We start from the raw sequence: 27,613 nt of genomic DNA on the forward strand, positions 1-27,613 counted from the left end.
ACTGAACGAACACTTCGCAATTTGTGTAGCGCTGGCGTAAACATAAACACGCTGTACGGTAATTGTATTCAAAACAATATTAATTTCAAGTTCAACGTTCATAAATAAAAACCACCTAACGTCTATCCCAAAGCTGAAAATATTTTGATCATAATTATTTTAGACCAAAACTCATGCTAAATGTAGCAGGTGCGGCGATTTGTGGACGGTTTAGTTTGTCTAAAACAATATGCGCGAGATTCCTATGGATGTTATTTAGTGCGTCAATCACAACCGGCGTTCCCAACAGTTGGCGATAGAAATATCTACTCAAGGTCCACCACCCGCTTAGGATACGACTGATAATAATAGTCCGTTGAACGATTCATTGGATTTATCCAATGTAGTAATAGCTTTGAGCATTTTTTCATTGTTAATTTTATTGGATTACATAACGCGCTTGAAAGTTCTGCGCATAGAGATTTTGCCCACGGAATTTATGAATGCAAATTGTTTTTTTCTTTACTCAATATTACACAATGATCACAAATTTATGAAGCTCGTTCCCAGAATTTGTATTTTTAATATTGTATTTATTTATTACCATCATTTCAAAATATAAATAAAAATCTTTTTACTTAATTTTTATTATTATTTAATTTAATTTATAGATCAATTCTTATTAAATAATAGTAAAACGGTTTTATCTTGTTTTTAATTAATGGAAGTAACTCTTTTTATCGTTTCAAGAATTCGTTAACGAATGTTCGTTAGACTAGGGTTACAACCATTGACATTTTTTCAAGAATTTTTCCCGCCGATTAGATTCCCTGTACGTTTATATCGCTTAGCGAGGAAACACTCTTGTGTTAAGTAGAGTGAAAGAACATTCAAACGGGCGGATGCTCATTTAACGGTTTAAAGTAAGAGCGTGTGAATGAAATATTACGTTTGAAACAATACAATTATACTCCACTCACCATATTTATTATAAAAATAATGTGTGCAGTATTTTATATCGTGAACTCTAATTACTTTTCCAAATTAAATATCACAATTTAAAAACCTATATACATTTTATAATACAATTTAATTTATTAATTTCTCTTTATACTCTTTTATACTATCTATTGAATAAACAAAAGCGATATTAAATCAAGTAAAGGTGTTACAAACATCTCTTATATTTTCACGATGAAATTTAACACTTAAATGATGTATTTCAATTATGTTTGCTATATTATTACGCTGCAAAATATGTGGCATTCATAAGTAATTTTCAAGTTTCCACAAATTGGTTATATTATATATATATTGGTAACGATTCTCTTTTAACCAACCAGTAGTGACTAATCTTTTAATTGGATATCCTCATTTACATATCCATTCAATTCGGGTACGGTGTATCACTTTTTTTTCTATTCTATAAAATTGTATGAACTCGTAAGTCGGGGTAAATTTCATGTTCAATGTTTACGTACGGCCTTGTGTACTCGTCCCTGAACTGGTAATCTTTTTGTGTAAACACATGCCAATGCCTCCGAAGAACTGAGCAGTTAATATCTGTTTCAAGAACAAAACGCAAATTTCGATGTTACGTCATAGTTGCAAGATGATGTTTTTCAATAGAGCTGTAAAGAGTTTCTATTGTATTTAATCTGAGAATATTGTTTATTAATCTAATATTAAGAAGATTATACATTACATATTAAGAAGTAATGATTGTTACTATTGGTACATACCAGGACGTTTGTGTGAGAGGACATAGGAACACGTAATGCCGCTTGAGTAGATATCGATTAGATAGAAAATTAATCATAAAACCCAAAAAAATTAAAATTTGAAAAGATAAAAAATCAATTTGGGTAACCCTTACATTTCTTTTATTACACCATAAGTTTTAAATTTAATTTTATTTGCTTTTAAGAATAAACGAAATGTTTACTTTGATTTTTTACACAAAACTTAGAGGGGTAAGAATGAAGTACAAATAATTAAATATTTCAACTTTGAAGAATTTACGCGCCCCTAAAAAATAAGTAAAACTCGGCAGCACTTCTTAGTATAAAAGCGTTTATCAGTTATTAAAACATTACAGAAACTATAAACGGATTTACTATGTAAATAAACCGAATATTCTCTCACTATTACAAAACTAATGTAAGCAAACGCATTCACAAAACATTTAGTCGAGTCCGCCACATTCAGGTATACAAGGATAGACGATGAATACTAAAAGCTATTCAACTACTACTACTTCGTCTATCCAATTACATTAATATTGTATTTTTTTTCATATGTACATATATTGACAGCTACACTGTCACACTTGGCTTCGAAGTTTTAGTCCCGCCGGGCTCGCTTTGCATAAATTATACAACGACACCGGCGGTATTGCCACGTAATATATAGCCAGGGCAACAACTACAAAATGTTTAATGACACAAAAGACTTGAGTCACTAGTATCTAAAATAAAAACACGCTTTAAAGATATTTTAACAAAAAAATTGAGCAATAGCCCATCACATGGAGAATCAAGCTTTCACCAATAGATTTTATTGAAATCTTGCAAACAATAGGTTTATAATTATTGCATTAACTAAGTATTAAAATAAATTAATAAAAGCAAAAAGTTGAGGTTCTGTTCACTTCATAAGGAGCCTATTGATAATCATATTTCATCTGATTGTTACCTTATGTATGAACAGAAACAACTCTAAAGTGTATTCATTTATTGGATGTGTAACATCGTCACTTATGAACACCTCCTCGGTAAGTTTAACGCTCATTTCAAAATAAATAGCATTATCAGCATAAAATTTAATAAAATAAAGGTCGCGACGAACTGAAAAAGATGTTATTTAAAAGAATTTATTTAATAATATTGATGAAATTTGAGAATCCACATTTAAAAAAAATTATATTTGCTACAGTACTCGATTATTAAAAACATTGCAATACCGCGCAACGAAACACCCTATGATAATTAAAATACTTAAAATTACTGTGGATTATTTACTTTTCGTTGCTCTTTACTTCGGAATGGTTCATTATTATTGAGAATATTACATATGTATCGTATAAGGAATCTTTAGTAGATTCCTTATACGATACATATGTAATATAACGCACGTAACATTAACGTGCCATGCAACCCGGTCCCTACATTAAGACATGGGGACGCAAGGCGTTAACTTCTGATGCAACCCAAATTGACGTATTGTCATAAAGAAGGGAGATAATAACGAAGATATTCAATCTTCACAATTCGCAATCGACAGTTAGATTATTTAGCATATTAGTTTATTTTGTAAATTACTCTTACAATAAAGAATCTGTCGCGATCGTAATTGTCGCAGTCGGTAGGAGTATACTCGCGGGACGTTTCGCAACCGTTTGAAGCTTCAAAAATAGGTGGGAGTGTTCGCCCGGGCGACTCTCTAGTCCCGTCAGCGAGTGGTCAAGAACGAATCAGCTACAGCCCAAAGAAGAATTCTAGCATCGATTCGCGAAAAAAAAAAATCAGTGATGACAATTTTTGTAAGTACACTAGAATCGTTCTCGTGTTGCTTTACCTTTTAGCCCTAAGTCAATTCCCCGTTGCCCAAAAATTTTCACCCTAGATCCTCAGGTAATCTCCGAGAATCTGCATCGCAGCAGGCTTGATGGAATGGGTTAGATTTAAATAAAAATTCAAATTTAGATATAAATATGTTTATAGACCCGGAGATCTTATATGCAACCCTAATGCCATGTCGCAATTTATTGACATTTGTAACGAGATAGTTACTGGCTATATGAACACAACTCTTGGCAATGAATTACCATATTAGTGCTTACTAAACAGCATCTTAAATAAAATAACAATAACCGCTGAGTCTACCATCATTCAAATGGTGTACCTAAAAGTTTGGCTAGTATACGAACAGCATTAATAAATAACATTGGCTATCAATTAGTCGAAACTTCTTTATATAATAACCCCTCTATACCGACGCAAGGTAACAAATCTCCCTAAGAATTTTACGTTCAATGTCAAACCATATTCAGCAGTCTCGTGTACATTACATTACACGAAATAGTCAAGACCACTATTGAAGCCAAGAGATTACTGCATAAAAAAGTAACCATGCAGGTCTTTGAGGAGTGAAGGAACCCATAAGATCTCGAATAAGGTGCTTGCAACCGTGTTCAATCGTGAGGGCTCTTGAGTATGTCCAAGAAGAGGTTAACGTCATATACATACGTGAACTGCGCAAACCTCCAAAATCTACCAAGTACAAAATCCCCACACCACCTATAAACTACACATCTCTAACTCGTTCTCAAGCTTTTCAAGTTCGCTCACTTGATTGGCTTACTCGTCATTCATTTTGTCCGCATCCATTTAGATTTAATCTTTACAAAATCAACCCGTTCCGTAAGCCCACAAGTATCCAATAAATATTCCGTGCTTTGCCACAAAATTATCATCCCCAAAGTAACGTATTTCGATTAAAACCCACGAACAACGACTCACAAAATTTATGCTCAAAGCCTATACCATACAGCATTTTACACACAGTCTTACCCCACACTTCGATGACAGGTCATGATTAATTCAAGTCGAGCAACCTACCACCACCTACTAACTGTTTAAAATCTAGAGGCACGCATTACACACATTACATTCAGTACACGAATGCCCACCGTAGGATGACTACTCTATCTCTCATACCATTAGTATGAACCGGAATACTACCATCCGAATAACGTACACTTTGATGCGTTGAATGACGATTCTAACGCTGACATCACATATAACGATGTGACATATACAGATGACTCGACAGACGAAGTCATACACCAACCAGATCCTAACCACGATGAGCAGGATTTCCGTATGTCGTAGTCTACAAAAATTGTCAATATGAAATTAAATTTGCATCTTTAAGACTTTGAGAAAGATCTTTTGACGGATTTGCCTCTTGTTATTTATTCTGTTATTCTTAAAATCCAAGACAAATTTAAAAGCTCCTCTATGAAATTAGTGCTAACGAAATCCGAACTTTGAAATTATAGGTGAAATATGTTAATGATTTGTTAGCAGAGTTGCATGAGATAGAAGATACGTTATTCGCATTGAGCGTACATTACATTATGTTAGATAAAAATGTAATAAAATAAATGATAGACGAATTAAGAAAAGTACATGATAAAGGGTTACGTACTAGATTTTTAGCTTAGAGAATATGATTTCTAAATTAAAACAGTATCATGTGTTGATGATAGAATAGTTATAGTTTTTAAATTTCCTTTAGTTTCTCTAAACATATATACCTTATATCAATTATCAATTTAACCAAAGTAACACAACCAAGCCCTTATCCATCACCATCCATATATAGCAACAAGTAAAAGATATCATGTGTACGTACATGAAAAACCTGTAGTTAAGCACCTTGTATCAGACAAAAAAGTGTTATAATATACAAGTACCTTCCCAATATTTCTCTTTCCGCGTTTTTGTGTGATGTTATTTAACATCGTTATATTCTTTAAATTTTAAGAGTATGTTTTCTCTTCTTATAATAGAGCAAAGATAACCGTGTAGTTACAACTACACGGTTATCTTAGATATCTGTAATTATTGATTCGGAAATTCATCCATTGACTGATTACTGTCTGTGTCACCTTATATCTCAATATTCTTATATATGATGTAATTGCCAATAATGGGAAAACTATGAAGTTTTTCACGTTATGATTAGTAAAGAGCTCTGCCATGGTTTCAAAATTTTCGAAATCTTTGCCTAAACGTACAGTAAAAGTACAGTAAAGTAAAAGTAAAAGTAAGATATAGAACACGGCTAATGAAATAAAAGGTTTTATGTAAAGTTTACTTACAATTGTTACTAACATAGTGTAGTGTAGACAAAAAGTTGTTAAAAAACACAATCTGTTACCTTCATATTAATAAGCGATTAAAATACTGGGAACCTTGTGTAACAAAAATTATTCATTTAATAACGGAAGTACAGAGTTGATGTTTGTAATGCGAGAAACTGATTAGAATATCATGAGATAGAATTCCAGGGAATTAGCTAACAAAAGGATTAATTTTGTTTTGTTTTAAATCTAAGGATTAAAATTGTTATGAAACCTAATAATGCTCACAAGGTAGTTATTGTTTGAGTTAGTGCAACTGGTGTAATATTTGTTTTTAATTATTACACGTATGATTAAATTGATAGAAAACTGAAAACTGAATTTGATTGGCCTGAATAATTTGCGGTAATAGTTATATATTATATAATAAGTTGAGCCCTTTGATACTATGAACATATTGTGTAACTAAAATGTTACATATTGCACAACATTTATTTAAGTCTATTTGCCACAGAGCTTAACGTCTGTACCTTTAATTTTTTACATTTACAATTGTTATTTCCATATTTGCTCTTGTTCTTGACTGTCACAGTATTAAGTTGTATTTATTAGTGTTTAGGTTACTAAAGTCTTTTTAAAATATTTAGTAACCTTGATCATCAACTATTTTTAAACTAAATTAAAATTGCAATGTTTTGAGCTTTTTATTTTTTTCGTAATTTATTGATTTTGATTTTCTATTTTTTTTATTCAGAATAATTAAATCGTCTTTTTTAAAAATCTTGTATAAAAACGAGTGTAATTAAATAAACAAGGCCTTAGTAATATTCAATGCTTTCGATTTTTAACTGAATGGATTTTTCGAACTTGTCCTTACTTCGCAATGCCATCCTCAGATTAAACGCCAGTTTTCGCGAAATGGTTACCACTGTAAAACATTTAAATTGCATAATTCTGCGGCCTAAGGCTTGGGGCTAACAATGTAGATATCTACTCTATCGGGGGGCTAGCGGGCAGCGGGTGTTTGAACTCCTTGTTGCCCATATTTTCACTCAAGGATAAGTTTTTTTTAGTGAGGTTAAATTTTCTCCTCTTTTTCTGTAATGCAAATGAAGCACCTACATTTCTGCTTGTGTGTGTGGGTGTTTGTGTGTTTCAACGCGTTGGCTTATCAATATCTTATCATGTATTGCTAAATTTGTTTATCTATCTGCCCGTTTCGTTGACGTCGATCCCGAAATGGTAACGGATCAAAATTATCCATTATTATTGTATAAATTATTAAAAAAGGATTAACCTTTAATAATAAACACTGATGTCCTCTTTTTGGCTAAACTTAAAAATGATGAAGACTTTTTCTCTGTAGTTGTTTTACGCGATGAGAAAGAAATGTAGTTATTAGAATCCTTAATATATATAAGTGGTCGTATTATCTCAATTACGAAGGCAGGCGTCAAATTTAAGGCATTTGTAGAAACAGCGGCGTAACTATCTTACGTTTGGGAACTTCCTTATCAAAAAATATCGTAGAGGCACCGTGGGGTAACAAAGAGGTCCCTTATTATCAAAGAGCTATTATTACAACTGCAAACTTCATCATTATAAAGAGGGCAATTGTTATAATTCAATTATTATTGCAATCTGTTGAAAAAAACTTTAAGTATTTTGTGTTTCACATGCACATCTACAAGTTCGACTGTAGAAATACCTTGTGAATTCTTAAAAAAAAAATATATACTTAAATAGATTTACTGATTTTTTAAAACACATTAACAATTATTGGTACACCCACCACAAATGTTGCTCTAGGTACTCTTATGTGATAATTAATAAGTTGTTTGTTTACAGGCTGTACCTGAAATGACATGGGTGGTTGCCGAGCATACAGCAACCTCAAACGGGGAACTGTCGGTTAGCAAAGGGCAACAAGTGGAGGTAGTAGAAGCGTGGCAGGGCCGCAATGACTGGTGGATTGTGCGCGCGTGCGGCGAACCACCTCAGGAGGGTGCCGTGCCTGCACAGGTGCTCAAGCCGCAGCCTCAGCTTCACACGCAACAAAAGACGTCGCCTTCACGTCGCCCTCTCAGCCAGCCGTGCGATGAGGTTCTCGGTAAGTTATAAATCATTTTTCGTATTCATCTCATTAAAAAATCACCGTCATATTATTTGATATTAAATAGTACACTTTTATGTCAATATTTCTGTTATCATGTACATCATTATTCCCTGTGCTGTAAACATTTAATTTTAAAACTTGATAAATATTTTTATGAAGACTGAATATCGCTAGATAGATAGCTAGATATATTACCTGTTGTTGTGCATTATATCCCTCGAAAATCGGTTAAACTTTTTCAAATAAGTATAGAGGAACGCGATAAATTAGAATATGTTATGTCTAGGTTTTTTATAATAAAATCGAACTCTGAAATAAATTTGCAACATGTTAACATTTGCTTATCTTTGTTATGAAAAAAAAATATTATAAAAGAAATATTTCGCAACTTGAAATATTAAATCTTTCCACGCATACTAAACTTACAAAGATTCATAAGTCGAGATTTATATTTTCAGAAATATTATATTTTTTTGGTATTGTTACTTACCTTTCACTTGTTGAAGGTAGCTAAGATATAATTTTAGGTTCGAAAAAGCGTCGAGAAGCTGAATGCCAATAATTATTATCCCAATCTTTTCACGCTTTTACCATTTTAATTTTTTCATAACGTCAAGGATAATCATTATGTTTTAGAAATTCGACAATTTTTGTTGAGGGTAATATACTATCACCCATCTCTTGATTATTATTTCAATGGCCTGGCCTGTACTACGTTTTCAAGTCACAGAAACCACAGTCTAGTAAAGTTTTCGACTCTGGCGGCAATGGCATCATTAATCTAGAGAGCTCGGCAAATGTCTTAGTCTTACTTATCGACAAGTTGCATTCTCGTGTGGAAAACATTGTCAAGGAGGCTGAAGTTAAGTATCAAAATAACAAGAGTGTTATTAAACCGGTTTATATAAAGTTTTATAGCACAGGTTTAACATATAATATTTATTTAGTAAGGTTTCTATTTTTTTAATTTGCAATTAGTAAAATTTTAAACTATCTGTTTTATTTTACTTACTTTGCATTTAATGTAAAGATACGAAGAATATTAGAATGTACTATCAACATATTTTTTTATTAAAAATTTTCACCGTCAAAACCAAAAGTGGATACCTTTTGCACCATTTATTTTACTACATGCAAAACTTAATATGACAGTCATCAATTATATTCGTCAAGTGACGCGCCTACACGTTAGCGACTACGTGAGGGAGATATCCCGTCAAATTAATTCGATTTATTTATGCACAAATATAATATAGTCAATCCCCTTTTCCATACCTACAATTTGAATTAATTTCGTTTTAGTAATTAAGAGGATTTGGCTGAGCGGACTAACATTAATTTGCGTGACTACTGTTGTATATTTGGAATTGTCTAATGTCCGTCACGTATTCTGGCAACGTTATTATGTGGGTAATATGCCATTTACATAGACATTGTGTAAAGTGAACAATAAATATTTCGTAAAAAATATGAATTAAGGCAGGTCAGTTTACGGTTTAGGTTATTACATCATTTTATCTAGTGAAAGGTTATACATAATGATTTAAAATATGATGCGTGATTTTAGATGTATGTGTTAACTAAATATTACAAAAAACACGACATTAAATGTGTCTAATGTCTTGTATGATCCACTCTACTTATTATAACATATGGTGCATGAAATTTAATATAGCAAAAGGTAAGCAAAACGCTCATCTCGTCAGTTTATGCTATTAAAAACTGATCACGTAACTTCGTTGCTCCGGTATAACTCAATTAAAATGTAATCAATATAAACTTAAAAGCACAATGATTTTCCCCTTAATTATTACGACCACTGCTCAAATGTGCGGGGCGACGAAAAATTAACAGTGTTACATGAGTTAAAATGCACTTTTAATATTACTCCTGATGGAACGATATCAACTAATCGATAAACCAATCTTCCATTGAATTTACGTGCTCGTTTTTGATTCCGTTTAAAGCTCTTTGAACGCAGTAAATTGAAAATGTATATTAATAACCGTACACATCAAATTGCATCGTAAATTAATTATGAATGCGTGTACACTGCGATTAATTGGCAGTAATAGTGATTTGTAAATTCTCAGGGGCTAAAACAAAACTTTTACATTTTGCTGTTCTCTTTTCATGTTAACCCAGGACAAGCAAATGAATAAAATTAATATAAAACTACCGCTTTAAGAAGCTCTTTGAATGAAATACAACATACAATTAATAATCCTTTTTAATAATTATAATGAAGCACCTAAAAAAACAAAAAAAAATTTGCTTTTTTTTAGTCGGTTTCTGTCCTTTCGAACGCCTTTTATATAAGGGAAATAAGTTTTTCAGCACTTTAGTTTAAAAAAAATATCTTTCCTGCTTTACAATATCCTTATAGTAATACTTATCATTCTATTTATTACTTCTAATTACACCGATCTTTTATATATTAGCGTTTTAATGTCGGTCAGTTTAACATTTCCAGTTTTTTTGTTCTTTTCGTTCATTCCTTAAATGAAAATAATAAAATAAATAGACTATTACATTTCTAATTCCTAGCTTGTTTTATTCTATTTAGTAAGTGCAATCTTTTATTAAATAGATGTCTTTGATTACACTTTTCGTTTATTTTTCTTACTTTCTATTATATTGCTACTCGTTTATTGCCATTTTTAAAACTCCTTTACTTACTCGCGTGTGTGCTATCTATTATCTATTGGCATTTGTGCACTCTATCATCTAATACTTATCTAAATAAACTAATATTTCCAATTTTTTTGCCGCCAATTTCTAGTCAAAACCTCGTTGTCTATGTCCCGTCTTTAATTTTAAAGGAGAGAAGAACCAGACGTCCAAGTTAAGAGGACCTTCGGTATTCCGGCGAGGTATAGCCATTTTCCGTCGTTGGCTTTGCGTCTTACCCTCACCGGTCGTACTTCAGACCGCCCCACTAAGACATTGTGCGGCCTTCTCCCCATCCGGTTCACACTTATCCGCCACGCAGTCTCCCCGTCATTCGGTGCTGGCCCGAGGCGAAGCGTCCGTGACGTGTGAGCTACGACGGTCTAGTCATTATAAGTATACCATTGTTTCGAAACGCCTCGGCCATGACAACCATGTAACAGCACTTGGGAATTTCGTTAACAAACATCCTCTAATTCGTGTTAGAATGCTACGTGCACCCATTCATTCCGCGTTTCTTTGCTCATTCGCGTAGTTAGCTCGAAGTAACCCGGTACGGTTAATACGCCCTCAGCAGTACGTGACCGCTCCCCGAGCTATGCCATATGTTCATTAAATGCAGAGACCATAGAAACCGCATTTTGACTTCTTCCGAATAAAATACAGAAACATCAACATCACGTGACAGCATCTTAACTTTTAGAAAGAGGCTAGTATAAGAATGTACTTGCGCGCCAAAGGCTCTTTGTCCACCATAGATTATCGAGTAGGATAGGCATGATATCGCTAGTGGAAATGTACTCTTTATTGAAGAGTCCACATAAGTCATTTGATGTAAGGTCAAATCATGGAAACGACCGGGAGGAAATTAAGCTCAGTCCAACATTGATAGAAAAGTGCTTTACAGTACTGATTTGTGTTGGTATTATTTAAAAACACTTACGTAGCTAAATATAAAAACGAATAACTGACGTCACCAAAATATGTAGCGTGCATTTTACATCAAAATGTGATGCCTTTTGGGGATAATTTTAGTCAGTGATTTCAGAGATTGAAATTCAGGTTTCGGTTAGCCAGCACGTTCGCCAGATTTAAATTCTATAGAATAAATAATAGAGATAATGAAATAAATAATGCACTTCGATAATTTTAAAATATTACAGGGCCTGAAGATAGATAGGTTTTATAATGCATCTAGGTAAACTCAAAGGAATAATAAAAGGATAAGACGATGAGAAGCTATTTTAAAGCAATTTAATTTTATTGCTCAGACTATTCCGCAATATCTTTTAGTAACATCGAGGCGTACTCTTGCTGAAGCTAGTGAAAAATTAACTTTTTCGTCAAAATTAACTCTAAGATAATCTTTAAAATGAGCCTGATTACATAAGCATTTAAATAAGCATTTAATCAGGCTCAGTTTAAAGATTATCTTAGAGTTAATTTTAACGAAAAAGTTAATTTTTCACTTTAAATATTTACTTTTTACTAGTTGCAGAAAATGTGTTGATTATTGCGACACATAATAAATAATAATACTAATGAGAAATAACGTTTGTTTAAAAGTGATTTTCACACTTTTGCACTTATTGTGTATAAGTTACTATTTTTTTGATAGAAATGATGTTATGGTAATCTATGGTTAGCTTAAAACACTTCTTACCGTTGGTTTATATTATATTATAAGGGTTAAATTTTCATATTATCTTTTTTAGAATCATTGTCACGCCGTTAAATTGCAATATTTTAACGCGCTTTCTCTTTCTTAGTGACGGTCCTTTGATTTCATATCGCAAATCCTCGCTATTTTATAAAATACTAGTATATTATACTAGTAATATTATACTAATACTATATGAACCCTTCTACATAGTTTTTGCTACATCAAATGTTTTGATCGTATTGGAGTGTGCCAGTGATATATTTCAAATGTTCTCTCCGTATATTTATACTCGTTAGCCGATCTACATCCAAGTTATAATTCTACACTCTCTTCACACTCCCCGGCGAAAACGAACTGAGTTAGCATTTTCAAAAGATATCCACGTGTGAAAGCTACCCTGATACTTCTCACGCGGTGACGTATTTACAGCGAGATACAGTGAGAATTAGCATTATGATATACGCGTCCGGGAGAAGAAGCCATGATTGTACTTGTCGTCATTTTATTCGTTACGAGCTAGTTATATATACAATGTTTGTCGGATAGCTATCCGGCAGATGTTACTCTGTCTCTGCTATAATTACACAAATCGTAGTCGTCTATTAATATGCGATAGTTAAAATAGTCGTAATTTTTTCTAAAAAATTTCAATGTCCTCCTAAAATTTCTAAATTTCGGTGCCCGTGAAAAAAATGTGTGAAATCGGTTTATTCCTTCTTAAGTTATGTCACGACCAAAGGGTGATAAGGGTTATATTTAGATTTATATTCTAAATTTTGGCTTCGGCATCGGCATCCGGGTTGGCGTCGGCGACGCGATCGGATTCTAGGTTATCGCTGGCGTAGGTGGTCACACGCATCGTTGATGGCGCCTTCGGCGTCCGTCTATGTTGGTGCCATCGTCAGCATCTGCGCTATCATCTGTATTGAGGATCAGTTTTAGAGTCGTCATCGGCACCGGCTTCGCCTCCGTAGTTGATGTCAGCGTCCTCCTTAACGACGATTAAGACCTATAGTCTTACGTGCATAGTCTTAAGCGTCGGCGACGAAGTCCGCTTCGGCTTAGCCGTCTGATTCGGCGTCTTTTTTGTCGTTGGATCTGACGTCAGCGTTAGCTTCAACATCGTCGGCGGATTCGGTAGCACTATCAGCGTCTGTGTGACGTCACTATTGCGTCGCCATTGGCTTTCGTTTCAACGTCGGCCGTCAGGTTCAGCGTCCCCTACAGCGGCGTCATCTGCCTATGCGTCAAAAAGTTCAAATATTTCGATGGACAAAGAAAAAACAACTACACCTGACAACAATATAGGTTAGGCGGGAATAATACGGGATCCGAATCCTTTTTGCAAAAAAATCTTTCACATCCGTCAAAATATAGACAAAAATGTCACATTTTTTCAAAATCGACCGTATAAATAATCTGATAATAAGTCGTAAACGAAACCGATAATTAGTAAAGAGCGGCATCCGTAGCACAGCCGCCATCTTAAATTTTCTGAATGTCGAATTTTTCTTTGGTACCTCGAAGCGTGTGGAAAAAGCGCGCCATACATTGAAAACTCCGTTCCGACTCGTGCCGGAAGATCTATTCGAGCCGCCTGCAGTGTTACATAGTATAAATAATATTAAAGAGGTAAAAAATTATTAGTTTTTTAGGTACCGTGGCTTTAATTTTTTTTATCTCGCTTAGTTGGTCAATTGTTTCATAGAATAATGTTATCCCTTGTCAATTTACATTGTAATAAGTGAACTTTGCAATGTGACTAAGTCTAGTGTTGCCTATCGATTGATCGAAATTCTTCCAAAAGCTATGAGAAATTTCGATACGTTCTGTACACTATTACGTTTAGAGATTATCATTACGTACTAGATTGATTAATGTGCCGCTTCAACGAGTTAAGGCTAAGACCACAAACCTATTACCGATGCACGACAAAGTCAATATTCCTTTAGCTCCGGCTTTCTATTGCTTGTACTAATCCTTAACAATGGCGTAATAAATCCTGAAGATGCCATCAGTAAGTCTAGCGGTTATTAAATCTTTGCAACAATAATTGGACTTCTACAAGGAACCAAATTCATTAATTACATTATTCGGGTCGCTAATGGTTTGCGGATCCTTCTCCACTGACATTTAAGAACGTACCAATCCCTATTGGTTTGATGAAGAGACACACTAGCCAATGCAATCGAAAAATTTCGATCTCTAATATATAAGTTTTCACACTAGCTGGCGATCAAATGATTCTAATGATTTCGTCCGTAATAAATGATAAAGAGCGACCAGTGCGCGGGGGGTATTACAACTTTAGTTATCTATTCAGTGTCCCGCTTCTTATGTACACTAGTCGTGCAAACAAAGGAATTTATTCTTACCTAAAATTATACAACCCTATTGATGAAGTGTGAATTCTTCGGTCGACGCCAGTTATCATCGTACAGTGATACTTTGTGCCGTGCTTTTTAAATAAAAAAAAACTTTTGTTGTATATTTTTATTCTGGCATTCAAGCAATCGAAACTAGCCATTATTTGAGTCCACTATAAAAAATATAAAATTAATTTACAACTATTTATCGATTTCATTTTAAGACGATAACTACATTAATATTTTCCTATAACTCTTATATGCCATTCCGCCGCAAGACACCTTTGAAGTTCTGTGAGTGAAACTGATTAAATAAAACTTTCGCTGTTTTTATAAAGCATAGGGAAAATAGTTCAATTTTCCAGGCGCTTTGACGTAGCTTCAAGTGTCCTTTCGTATAAATTCTCGCGGGGATTTTATTTAAAATTAGGTTTGCATTTTAAGCTTCAACTGAACATAATTGCTACACCACAAAAAATTACAATAGTCTAAACAAAATCGTGTTCGTGTTGTTACTTGAGCGAATAAGTGATTGATTTGCTCTTAACAAAAAGTTGACATAATATTTAATATACATTATAAAACATTCTGTGTTAGGCATATTTTATTTATTTACAATGTATATAAATGTAACGAAAATCTATCGTGTAAATGTCATTTGAAACATTACAAGTAAAATTATAAGCGATTATATACTAAAGTCAGTTGTAATTATACCCGAATGATTTGAAGCCTATAGGGAGCTGTATCAATCAGGAGAACGCTAAAAGAAAGTCAATCTTTAAAAAATTATTGATAATGTTTATATTATAATAATAATTTTGATTGCACATCTACAGTGATAAATAAATAAAAATTAGAAATTGTCCCTTTTGAAATCGTAAATTTAAATATAAATGTTATTTGTATAAATATGCATTACGATCCAAATGCTCATTTTTAATATTTGGATTTACTTTGCAATGTTCCTCATTTCCATGGGAGCAAGATTAAATATAACTAAACAAACTACGTAATTTATCATAACTTGATATTGTTACTTAATGTTACAACGAGTACAATATTCTAGCTCTTATAAGCACAGCTGATTTTGTGTTCAGCTTTTAGAGAACCTCAATAATTTCGTCTTACCGCGATCATAAGTATAATATGCGTCGTCTGTAACAATTCCGTAACCTACGTCTACGTTGTAATTTGAATGAAATAAAAACCACTATAATTGCGTGCTCACCGATCCTTTAAAATTAATAGCTACCTTTATAGGATATTTTAAGCTTTCTACTACTTAACAGCTATATCACTGTTTCTGACATAAATCAATATCATCGAAACCGGACTAAATTTATTTTGTAAATTTGAAACAGTACATTATGAAGCTTATGCTCGGATAATAACAGCCATTCATCCCAACAACTTTTAATACGGTTTAAACACAAAACGGAAATAACAGTTTGAAACACGGAATCAGAACTTGGTTACTTTACACACCGTAAAAGCCGACGGCGTTTCGCTGCAGGCTCTGAGCTGTCATTAAACCTCAATCAAAAAGCTCTGACCAAAAATACGCCAATAGATTTGTGTAAATAAAACTTGTAATATCACGAAAACTGACATGTACATTTCACTACCAAAAAATAGTAAATTAAACGTTCCGTTTCGGACGAGTATCGTTGCTTTTTATAGACCTGTAGTAATAGTTTTTCACCAACCTTTGTCTTTGATGTTATTTTCTATTAGAACACGTCTGTACCATAAAGTAAATATGACAATTTTAAAGTGAAAATAAAAACTTTCCATGTTGTCGATAACAGTGTGGTGTCGTTTAAAAATTCGATACATCATTAACTGAAGTTTATATACTGCTGGTTGGCACACAAAAACGCTTCATAGGCGAATTATTGTCAACAATACTGTATGGACGGTACCCAATTGCAATTTGAACATATTTTTAAACAAATAAAGATGTTCACTTACACTGCACTTATTATTCTTTTTGCATTCTTTTTAACATTTCGCAACTCAATGAATAATAAATGACCATGGATTATCGTCGTACTACAGAGTATTTAGTATTTAACGTTGAAGATCATCAGACAAATTTATCGTAGCAATAAATAATTATGAATCAGAATAATGTTTCACGAGCATACAATTCTTTTAATGTTTCTTAGTTTTTCCACCGACTCTACCACCATCTAGCAGTTTACTAAGTTCATTTTCGACCTGGTTTTACCATTGTATATATTGAAATAATATTTTTGTATTAAAATTATTAATAGCTACTCTCTTTACAAGATTTTAAAAATGTAGAAACTTTTCCTAGTCTTTGCGAGTTTCTCCTTAGTTCTGAGAGTCATGAACTCCTCACACTAATATTAGTAATCAGGTTCTCTAAGAAAAAACCAATACAGCAAAAATATCCTTTTTCTTAGAAAAAGAGCTAAACCACAATCTAAAATGATTTCTTTCACTCCTTTTTCCTCCATTTTTCTGTCGCTTCTATTTTCATAAAAACTAATTATCAAGGTGTAATTTTAAGCATTGATTCTATTTCAATTACTTATTTTAAACAAAGATTAAAAATACTACTGTTCATTCTTCCCTAACCTCGTTCGACTGAGTTCATCGATTTTGTATACGAACACTTTTTTCTTCAGCTGGAACCTTTTCTTACGTAACTGCGACCGTAACTACAAACACTTATTTGTGAGAGAAATCGAAGCATCGTCCGGGAATTCTAAACGGTCGTTAAGGTTTAATTTTGTTTACTTACAAGTAAAAATCAATCTCTTAATAAATATTTACTTGCAGTAAACTTTGATTTGTTGAGTTTATTCAGAAAAAAATCCTATCAAAATATATATAGTTTAACAAAACATGTTTGCAAACTGACTGTACTTATTATATTTAATTTCCTAATATTTTATAAAATATAGAACGCTTAGGTTTATTGCTAGTTCGAATTAAAAAATAAAATAATTTCTTTTCAAAGAAACACATTCAAAAGTCCTAAAATTAGTACACTATCTGTAACACCTACCATTCACTAAGGCGATATCTTAGCTTTCAATTAGTTTTGTGCTCCAAACAAATATTCTCAAAAAAGATAAAATTTCACCATTGTATTATAGCTGTGTGGTGAATGTTGTGAGATTGTAGAGAGGCAGTATATTTAATGTATAAAATCTTATAATTATCTATATTTTACCATATTATATTAGAAAATTTCATTCTTTCGCCGCTACAAAATCTCTTTTAAGGCTTAGTGTGGATGCAATGGAAACAATCGCGCAAAGTCTTGCCAATATTGCCTTTTTCCTTATCTATACTTTACTAGATGTAAGGCCATAATAAAGGAGAATAGATCCTTGGGATCCTTGAAATAAAATGATATAGTTCGACGATCCATATACGTGTGTACATCGTATTAAACCCAACTATATAATTACAGTAATAAAATATAAACATACATCACTTCTAATTTTTATTAATTATCTTTTAAAAAGTTGATACGTTCTTTACGATTTCAAACACTTAACATAATCTGCTTCTGGATGATGCCTGGATACCATCGCAACGATTATTTTTTTTATCACAAAACTGTGATACGTTCAAATTTATCATATTAAAGAGAGTCGTAGTTAATGTAAACACTAAATCAGAAGAATTGTTATGTTTTTTAAAACCGCAAACAAACGTACTGTATCGTATATTTCGAAATCTCATCCAGAGAAATGAATCGCTTACTACACTACCAGGTAGTATTCTCGTGTGCTCATGGAATTTAATTTTACCTACTATATATGTACAAAGTATAAAATAATACCAAACATAAAATAATTATTTTGAAATAGCTTTTTTGACAGTGTAATTGCTATTGATATTGTAGATGAATTTCTAACTTCCCAGTCCTTCGCTATCCCTAGTTAACCAGAAGCTTCTAGCTAAATATAATTGTCTCGAAATAAAGTTTATGAAAACTTTTCACTTATTAGCTTAGTATTATAAATACATTTCATATTGCGTTTGGTGTTTCCCTGGTATTCTGCATGTATTTTTTTCTTTATCCTTGTTTTTATTAAAATCTGCCTAGTATATCCGATGGCCTTCTTTCGCTAAACTTTTGCTTACATTAACAAAACAATTACTGAAGATTTTAATTTATCGATACATAATTTATTCTAAATTACGGGTTTTTACTCAATAATTCTTTTAATATTATTTTAAATTAAACTAAAACAAATTTATAATACACTCTCACAAGCCTAAGCACTGACGACTTAGCAACTAACTTGTAGCCAACAACCTCTGAAATGCTTTTGGGTTTGCGGATTATTTACGGCAGGAGTGAAGGGGCAAACTTCACTTGTTTCCCAGGATTTAAAAATTCTTTGAAATGTTTAATTACCCTATGCTTTTGATTTTACATGTAAACGTATTGATGTAATACTAATTTAAATGTTAGCCAGCTTGTAGAAAACTATCTACAATGATTTGTAATAAAAAAATTGTTACGTCAGTATTAAAAAGACAAAAAATCTGGGGAGAATTTTTTACGAGGATTTCTATTTTAGTAATCACGGTTACAACCGACCTACTACTACTAATCGCCTTACCCCATACTTATGCATTTTGTCTTGGAACATTATATAAGCTTTATGCATTATTGTAAATCAATATAAATTTAATTGAGTGAATTTTCAGACATTCCAGCATTTGTTAAATATGCTTACTTTATTGACATTCCTTTATGACAAATTTAATTAGCATTGTCGAAGCAAATATGCTAATGACGACTGAGTGGTTTGAGGCGAATAGATTAACATATAGCATACATTTATGTATAGATCTACTTTTCGACAGGTAATTACCTCATCTGGTGACTCTTTGTTGCCCTCACGGTAGCATAATAGAACTATGTTTACACAACGATAAATAGACGCAGAACTCTGTAGTAACACTGAAACACAATTCTGTATTAGTATCACCTGTATTGATAACAAGGTAATAAAATACTCTTAATTATAATTTACCTCGTTTGATCTACAAGCCGTGAGATAATTGAAATTGGAAAGGCTATCACGGCCGAACATTACTCAAATAAATATAAAAACTATATGTTTTTGTAAGTCACATGTGAGATCATACTATTCTAGCTGTGCATAAGAATTACTTCATCATGCTGTCTACTGACCTCATCACTTGAAATTGTACTTGATTATTCAACTGATACATTGTATCGTTTTCACTAGTGTTGTTGTGTTTTAATCTTCTATTATAAGATTATAAGTACCTGTACGAAAATAAATTATTTTTTAAAGCATAAAAGTGAAAAAAATTGTCATTAAATTTATATTGGTAAAAGTGGAATAATGACAATGCAAGCGCTACTTTTTAACCGAATAAAAATGTTTACTTTCTCATTTATATAGATAATGTGTATGTCGATTGGATAATGCAAATTCAATAAAGTTACATTTTATGTAAACCGGTTCCTTTAGATAAGTATTGGTGTACAAATGTTAATATTCGCTTTGAAGGAAACGGATAACTATTTCAATATTTCTAAAATTTAAAATACTTGAATACTGACAAAACGGAGCAATCATTTATAGGAGTGACTTGTGTGAGTAGAAGTCTCGGAAACCGTTCTTTTAAGTTGAGTTATACCCTTTTACAAATTAAATGAATTTAGTAATCGAAACAACGATGGTTTTCTTGAGTAAAAAGAGTCACTTTTTACTTTGAGTGTGCTGAAGCAAACGTATATAATGCTTCAAGAGAAACGAGAGGAATTATATACAAATGTTACAAGCAATGGAGCTTTCGAAGGAATCAGTTCCGTTAAAGTTCCGGAAGGGGTGTTCGGGTAGTATGGTGTGGTGTTGTGGAGCGGTGGTGGGCGAGGTGGGCCCGGTGCGATGGGCGTGCTCCAGCGGCGCGCGGTGCTGGAGCGCTCTGCGCTGCATACGCACACCTCCTTGCACTTCGGCCGGGAACGCCTCCCGCCAGCGGCGCGTCGCGAGCCGCCTCTGATGCGTTCATAGTTCCGTCGACTTCCGGTGTGCATGCACGCGTCCTCTTGCATGGTCCTTGGTAATAATATGTCTTGCTATGGGAACTACTGGTGACCTATTACGCGCCTAAACAATTTATCTTTAAATCAACTGAACATGGCCGGAACTAGCAGGAGTCCCGACTCTGGACATTTCAGCGATAACGACTTGGCCAACAACGGTGCTCCTCCTCCCGCTCAGACTGTCAGTTCGAGCGCTGACTTTTTACGTAAAGCTTACCGAAAAATGTCACAATATTTATCAAACTCGAGCAGCAGCAGCACTAACGGTGCAAGCACCAATGGCGCGTCAAATGCTCCGCTAGGTAAGTGCGAATGTAATATTTTTTGAAATAATTTTGTGTCTTAATAACTTTGTCCTTTATAATCTACCGGATTCTGTTTTGTAGGTACACAATCCCTTTAGCTAAGCACAATGATAATTCCTCCTGTTATTTTTGGAAGCGAAATAAATGAACAAGAATTTTTTGAATAATATTCATCTCTGTGTCAAATTGACTTGCAAAGCGACCGTTAAATTCTTGAATCTTGCTTTCCGTATCGGTATAAGAAATTGAATACACAGAGAACATTCCGAAGCTCTTGGTAAATTTGTATTCAAGATGCATTTGAACTTAAAAAATCTTAAAATCTTTTGATAAATTTCTTCCACAAACAAATGTTCTTTTTTTCTTTCTTTCTCGTTCTAACTTTTGTTCTTTCTTTAGAGAGAAAAGGTTGCGTAGATTTCAAAGCAAGTTAAGGTACTTTTAAGCTGTCAATTTAATTGCATTTAGCCACTTTTCACTTTTTGAGTAGGACTATTATTAAGGCGCTATTGTCATACGTTCATAATGAAAGAACTTTTATATCTCAAACCATATTATATTTTTTATTTTATAACTTTACCACTTTTTTAAATCTTGCTGAAATACTATTGCACTGTCTATAAAGTTATTATATTATGAACTCATATTTAATAAAAAAAAGTTTTTCAAAAATAAATTCTACTTGCATATATGTTGTTAAAGGGACCGAAGTTTCTTTTGATATTATATGAGAGTTTCTAATCATGCCAGAGAATTTAAATTTTGGTGTCTGTGTTATAATCAGCTTTTTTCTTCGTTTAATTTTGCTTCAAATAATAACGTTTAATTTTTACATCGTTATTATTTGTAACTTTATCTAAATTATTTATGTTTTCAATGAAACATAAAATATGTAAAGTTACTTAAAACATTCGTCTGTAATCACATCTTATGCAATGTAAGTGAATAGATTATTATTTTTTAATAAAATCATTAATAGATATGCAGCGGAACTCAAATCAATTAATAAGATGTACATGCGTAAGATACCTGGATGTGTTCCGGTAGCAGCGAAACCTTACATAAATATTTGGTTGCATGATCCGCTCCTCCCGCTTATCATTCCGATTAACCTTTAAACTACTTATATTTATTTTTTTGTAAAAATAATGTTATTTATTAACAAATAAAGTAAACAAACAAAAAATTATTATCATCTATATTTACATGGATTAACTGAAATGTAATGAATTAATACAATAACTACAACGAAACATACGCACCATTTTTAAAATATTTTTGCTTGCCATTGTTCTATTGATCATCAATGATATGTACAATGCAATAAAATGTTGTAAAAATAAAATTTTTCTACGCCAATGACTAACGAATCAATATAGTACATCATAACATATTACATCACTTATTACAATAGTAATAAATGTTCAACTTTAATTACAAAAGCCGTAATATAAAGGTTCAGTTAAAATAATATTACGAAGATAAATTGAACACAGCAGGTCCGTCAGGCGCATCTTATCAACGTCCAACCCTGTCGTACTATATTTATTTTAAACTTCCCTGTTGCTGCGCTGTTTGTTTATCAGAAAGGCCACGGTATTATTATGGTAAGTCATTACTCGGCCACACAAAAAGTGCGAGTGAACTGAACTAATGATTCACCCGCTCACCCGCAAAGTTGTCGGGATTCGCTAAATATAAAGCGGTCAATCCGCAGACTCTTCGCACTGCTCCGGCGGCCCGTTATAGTCACGTGGCGGCAGCAGACTCATCTCAGTTCCATTCACCCCTCGTAATGAGAGGAACCATTGAACATGAACCCTCGAGGAACCATTTCAGCGCGAAATGACTGACAGCGAGGCCAAGGCCGATTAAACTTCCGATACGGTTACGTTCACATTAGATGAATATATTTAAAAGTGTTTGACGTATGATGAATTCCGATGAAATATTGTATTTTTAATACCGTCAAAGTCGTTAGACGGGAGGGCGTTAGATGCTGGCCACGTAATACTGGTCATCATAGCTTTCTTTGGGCGAGACCTTGCAGTGGTCGTATGTCGTTAGATAGGACGATAATTAAAATAAATTATGTAAAAAGGTAATAAGAAATAGTAATAGTATACATTATTGTAAAATTTAAGCCATCTTTTTAAGCTAAATATTGGTTTGATTAACCCTTATTTAATAACGGTGACTATAACTTTAAAATTACAATTACATTTTACTTAAATAGCAACATGACGTTTAATGGAACCGATCATTTCGTGCATAACAACTGCATGAGCTACGGCGGCTAAGAAGCTGCTGGTCTGCGGGCAACTCGGTGCGGTCCAGCTTGGCTTCGCACAGAAAACCGCGAGAACCCACAGGACCGCGGTTATTTTCTCTGGACCTGGATCTGGGTCCTTTGTCCCGGAGCAGCCCATTTGTTTGAGATAAAAAGTGGCCATTCCCGGCGGGTGGTAGTAGGGGACCAGGACCCGAAGGCACCGGTCAACTGATTGAGACTTCCATACACTTCTGAACAGTATGGTGTAAAACTCTTCCGCCCGGAGGAAAGTGCGGACCAATTCCAACTTGCCACCGCAGCTGCCTATCTTGTGATTTACACAGACGACAGCCTCATAAGAGAGGGAAGGATATAAGATTGCACTGGGAGAAAGCGCCCGCCGGGTTGAAGGGCAATAAGAGGGCCGATCAGCTGATCGAGGCTACGAGGCACTCCTTGACCAGCTGGTCAAGGAGTGCTTCGTTTCGTTCGTAAAGCGACTGGTAAGGCTGGACACGCTATGCTAATGGAATAGGTGTGTGGAAAGTGAAACAGCTTGGACAACAAGGAAGTTGTTCCCGGACTCCGAGACGGCCTACCGCGTATTGCGCACAGTGGAGCTGGACACGTGTTTGGTCCACGAGGCAGGAGAGATTCTCAGAGTACCTGTAAAGGTAAGCTCAAAAGGAGTTCCGCGTGCATCTGCGACCACGCAGTAGAGCAAACCGTGGAACACGCGATCACGTACTGTCCAGTATATTGTGGATTTAGAGTGGCTTATGAAATGGAAATGGGAAAGATGATTTCTTGCGGCAGCGTTGCTTTCCTTTTTTAAGAAGAAGAGAGCCGCCACACATTTCGGTTTTCTTACAAGGTAATTAGTGATGTAACAAAGCGTAACAAAACCACGTAAGGAGAAGACATTGTAATATACTGATAATAATGAGAAGAAATTATTATAAATAAAAGGTGAAAAAGTTGTAATAAGTATTGTATAAAATAACACAAAATACGATAAAAATAAAAATTGTCAATTGGAAATGTAAATAATTAAAATATGAAAAAAATATGAATGCTGTGAGGATGAAAATGTGAAGGATGGAGCAAAGAAGAAAGAGAGAATTTTTAAAAAATAAGGGAGAAACGGTGAAAATTTAAAAGTTTAATGAAAAAATCATTATAAGATAAATCCCTATTCTAAAAATGTGATAGGGGAACGAGAGGTCCCCGAAAACGGAGCCATAAAAAAACTTAACGTTTTTAACGTTTAAATATAACTTGAATATATAATATGATTCCCCTACATCAAATTAAGCAAGTTCTCTCTTGATAGTTACCTAAAGCTGCTGTCCGATACTGGCTTATTACCGGACGGCAAGCACAGGCACTAATAAGCTTTTGAAAATTATTTTTCGTTAAAAATAATTTTTAAATGAAACAAATACAAACAGTTCTCTTTATTGTTTATTTTGGAAAATCTTTTTACATGGCTGCTTATCATGGTTTTGAGAGTTCGAAAATTTCTTGTACTAATGTAGTAAGTCAACGAAATATATCCTTGAAGTTTTAATAACCTGTTATGCTTTTTTAATCTATACCATTGAAAAACTCGTGAAGTATCTTAAGTCTGTGCAAATTAATGAGACAGAACTATTAAGTAGTTTTTTATTGGTTCTACTAAAGGCATGTGACATACTGTTTGTCACAATAATCATTAGCCAAATTTGTACTTATGATTTTTGTATTCAAAAAATAAAATTGTAATTTATTAAAGTCATATAGTTATTATTATAGAATTATTATAGACACAAGTATAGCCTCGAGTTATTAGCATTAAGTATCCTCAAAAAATTGTGTATTTTTTTCTGATAAATACAAACCTTTAGCTTGAAATAAATTAGTCTAATTTAAGTTCTTAAATCCTCAATGTAGTACAAACATCCTAATTAATTATCAAAAAGGCACACAATGTTGTGTTCGTAGTTATTTAATTGGAAGAGTCAAAAAAGATCTATTTTTGTTCCCATATTTTTCATTCTTAGTTAAGATCGTTTGAAGCAACGATTAAAATGTACATTACTCAATTGAAATTCTAGATATATTCATAAGTTTTTACAAATTGTTTACAAATTTCTTAATGATTAAATTCCTGTTTAATCGAGGTTCGGCTTTAATATAATTGCAATATAATATCGACAACACGTGTACACAGTAGTATAGCACTTGCTCCTTAAGTTGTTATAGCTAGTTGTGACATGATATTTGCCAGATTATTGACACATTGAAATCCAGAGCCGCCAATGTCGCGCTATAAACTTGATCCATCCACACGCAGTAACCGGGCAGGGACGTGCGCGCACGACCGCTTCCATATTTGAAATTGAATGGGGAGCCGCACGAGCCTTGCACAATAATGACGCGCTAGTGGGCTCCCGGCGCGTCCGAGCCTCGCTCGTCCCCGCGTCGCCTCTCTCACTAAATCGCCTTCATGGTGACAACCGCTTCCATGGAACAGTGTCATGGTAAGCAGATCACACACATCCTTACAAAACACAAAACTATCGCACTTTGTTACCATAGCCACGGGCAATAGCCTCATTACAACCGTCCTGCGTACGATTTCGATAAGAGTTATTTATAATTACGCTCTTGAATAACGCGATCACAGACTTGTGAGTTATTTTTTGTATTCTATATTAATGTACAGTGCACAGTTAGAGAAAACAGAAACAAAAGGTACTTGTTCATGTATTCAACCATTGGATTTTATTAAAGGAATATAACACAATATCGACGGTAAGTTTTTAGCACTTCTTGAAACGTGTATAGGTGCAGGCATAATCTATATACGTTGTTTTTTATTTGCTTAAAATTAAATTTATATTGTTCATTCTATGCGACATTTTTCAATCGTAACCATAAATTCTAAAGAATTTTTCCTCTGATTAAAAAAGGTACCTTTCCTGTAGCATTAATTAAGAGACTGCACTACATTAAAACTGACCGACGATTGCGGAATAAATACGTCCGATTTTGCTTCATCCTTGTACGTATTTACTGTAAAGTTGTTTTTGTGTATTTTTTCTCTTTAAATATCGATATATTGTATTGGCAAATATGCTATCGATATCATTTTCTATTGTTATAATGTTAACGATAGTGTAAATTTCTGTTCGACAGATGTTGTATACAGAAAGTATACAAGGACAGTTTTATTAAAAAGTATACCATAAATTATATCATTAAAGGTACACTTACATATTCCAAATACATAAATATTTCACGTTTCTTGTAGTAATGACTATTAAATGATATCGTCAAGCTACTATTAATTACTGTTAGTCATTCACAAAATAGAAAATAATCATTTACCTGTTAAAGTATCTACTAAAGCTTTACATATAATTCACTTGAACATATAGAATACGAGTCGCATCAAACAACAAGAGACAACTCAGGTTAATACCGCGCCAACACGTTGCGGTAAAACGTTGTGTTCAACCAGTTCATTCACAAAATGTCCAGCGTGCGTGCATAAATAAGGCAGACCTTCATAGTACCGCACTAAGCTCGCAGCACACCGCCCAGTCCTAATGAATGCAATTACTGTTTCATGTGCAAACAAACAAAACCATTGCCACACTACCACTCTCACACGAGTGTAACAAGTGGTTTATATGTTTGTAAATCTAAAGCCAACGAACTAACCATCACAGTTGCGATTTATTGAAACCGATTGAGCAACTATAATTTTACGTGATTATTAAAATACCCGCTAGATGTTAACACCGTTCACTGAGCTATTCAAAAATTATAAATTTGAACGAACACTGTGTATGCTTGTACCTGCGCACTTTAACATGCTGCACTTTTATATTGTTTGTGAAACACTATGATCACAAGAATATAATTGCCAGATCTATGAAATCCATATCATATTTTGTAATTAAAGTTTCTCGTGTTTAAATCGATGTATCGTTTGGTTAATTCGGTAAACTTCGTAGAATGTTTTACCCAATTGGAAATTGACGAATGCGAAAAACTAAACTTAGAGCCGAGGTCGAGACGTTAAGATTCGTCGCTAAAACGACGATCGCAAATTATTACGGTTATCGGACGTCAAATAGATCAATATTTATAAAAAGCCCGGTGTATAACCCATCATTACTTCGAAAAGTTAGTATTTTTAAAAACATGCCAATACACATATAGTTATGACTACAAAAGTAATAAATTTATAATTGTACATATGGCATAAACCCATAGAGAAAATGGAAATGTCAATTTCGACGCA

General features: G+C 33.5%; 1 protein-coding gene across 5 annotated transcripts in view; it reads left to right on the forward strand.

Moving 5' to 3' along the window:
* Window positions 1-27,613, forward strand: part of trio (trio Rho guanine nucleotide exchange factor) — a 119,762-nt gene that overhangs the window by 55,824 nt on the left and 36,325 nt on the right. For all 5 annotated transcript variants that reach the window (XM_068763544.1, XM_068763559.1, XM_068763568.1 and 2 more), the window contains one exon: window positions 7,697-7,958. In XM_068763544.1, coding sequence (XP_068619645.1) covers window positions 7,697-7,958 — 262 coding nt within the window. The remainder of the gene's footprint in view (window positions 1-7,696; window positions 7,959-27,613) is intronic.

This window comes from Battus philenor, unplaced genomic scaffold (genome assembly GCF_028537555.1).
Source record: "Battus philenor isolate CCGP_79_NKW_IND1 unplaced genomic scaffold, ilBatPhil1.0.hap1 SCAF_1, whole genome shotgun sequence".
Taxonomy (NCBI): Eukaryota; Metazoa; Arthropoda; class Insecta; order Lepidoptera; family Papilionidae; genus Battus; species Battus philenor.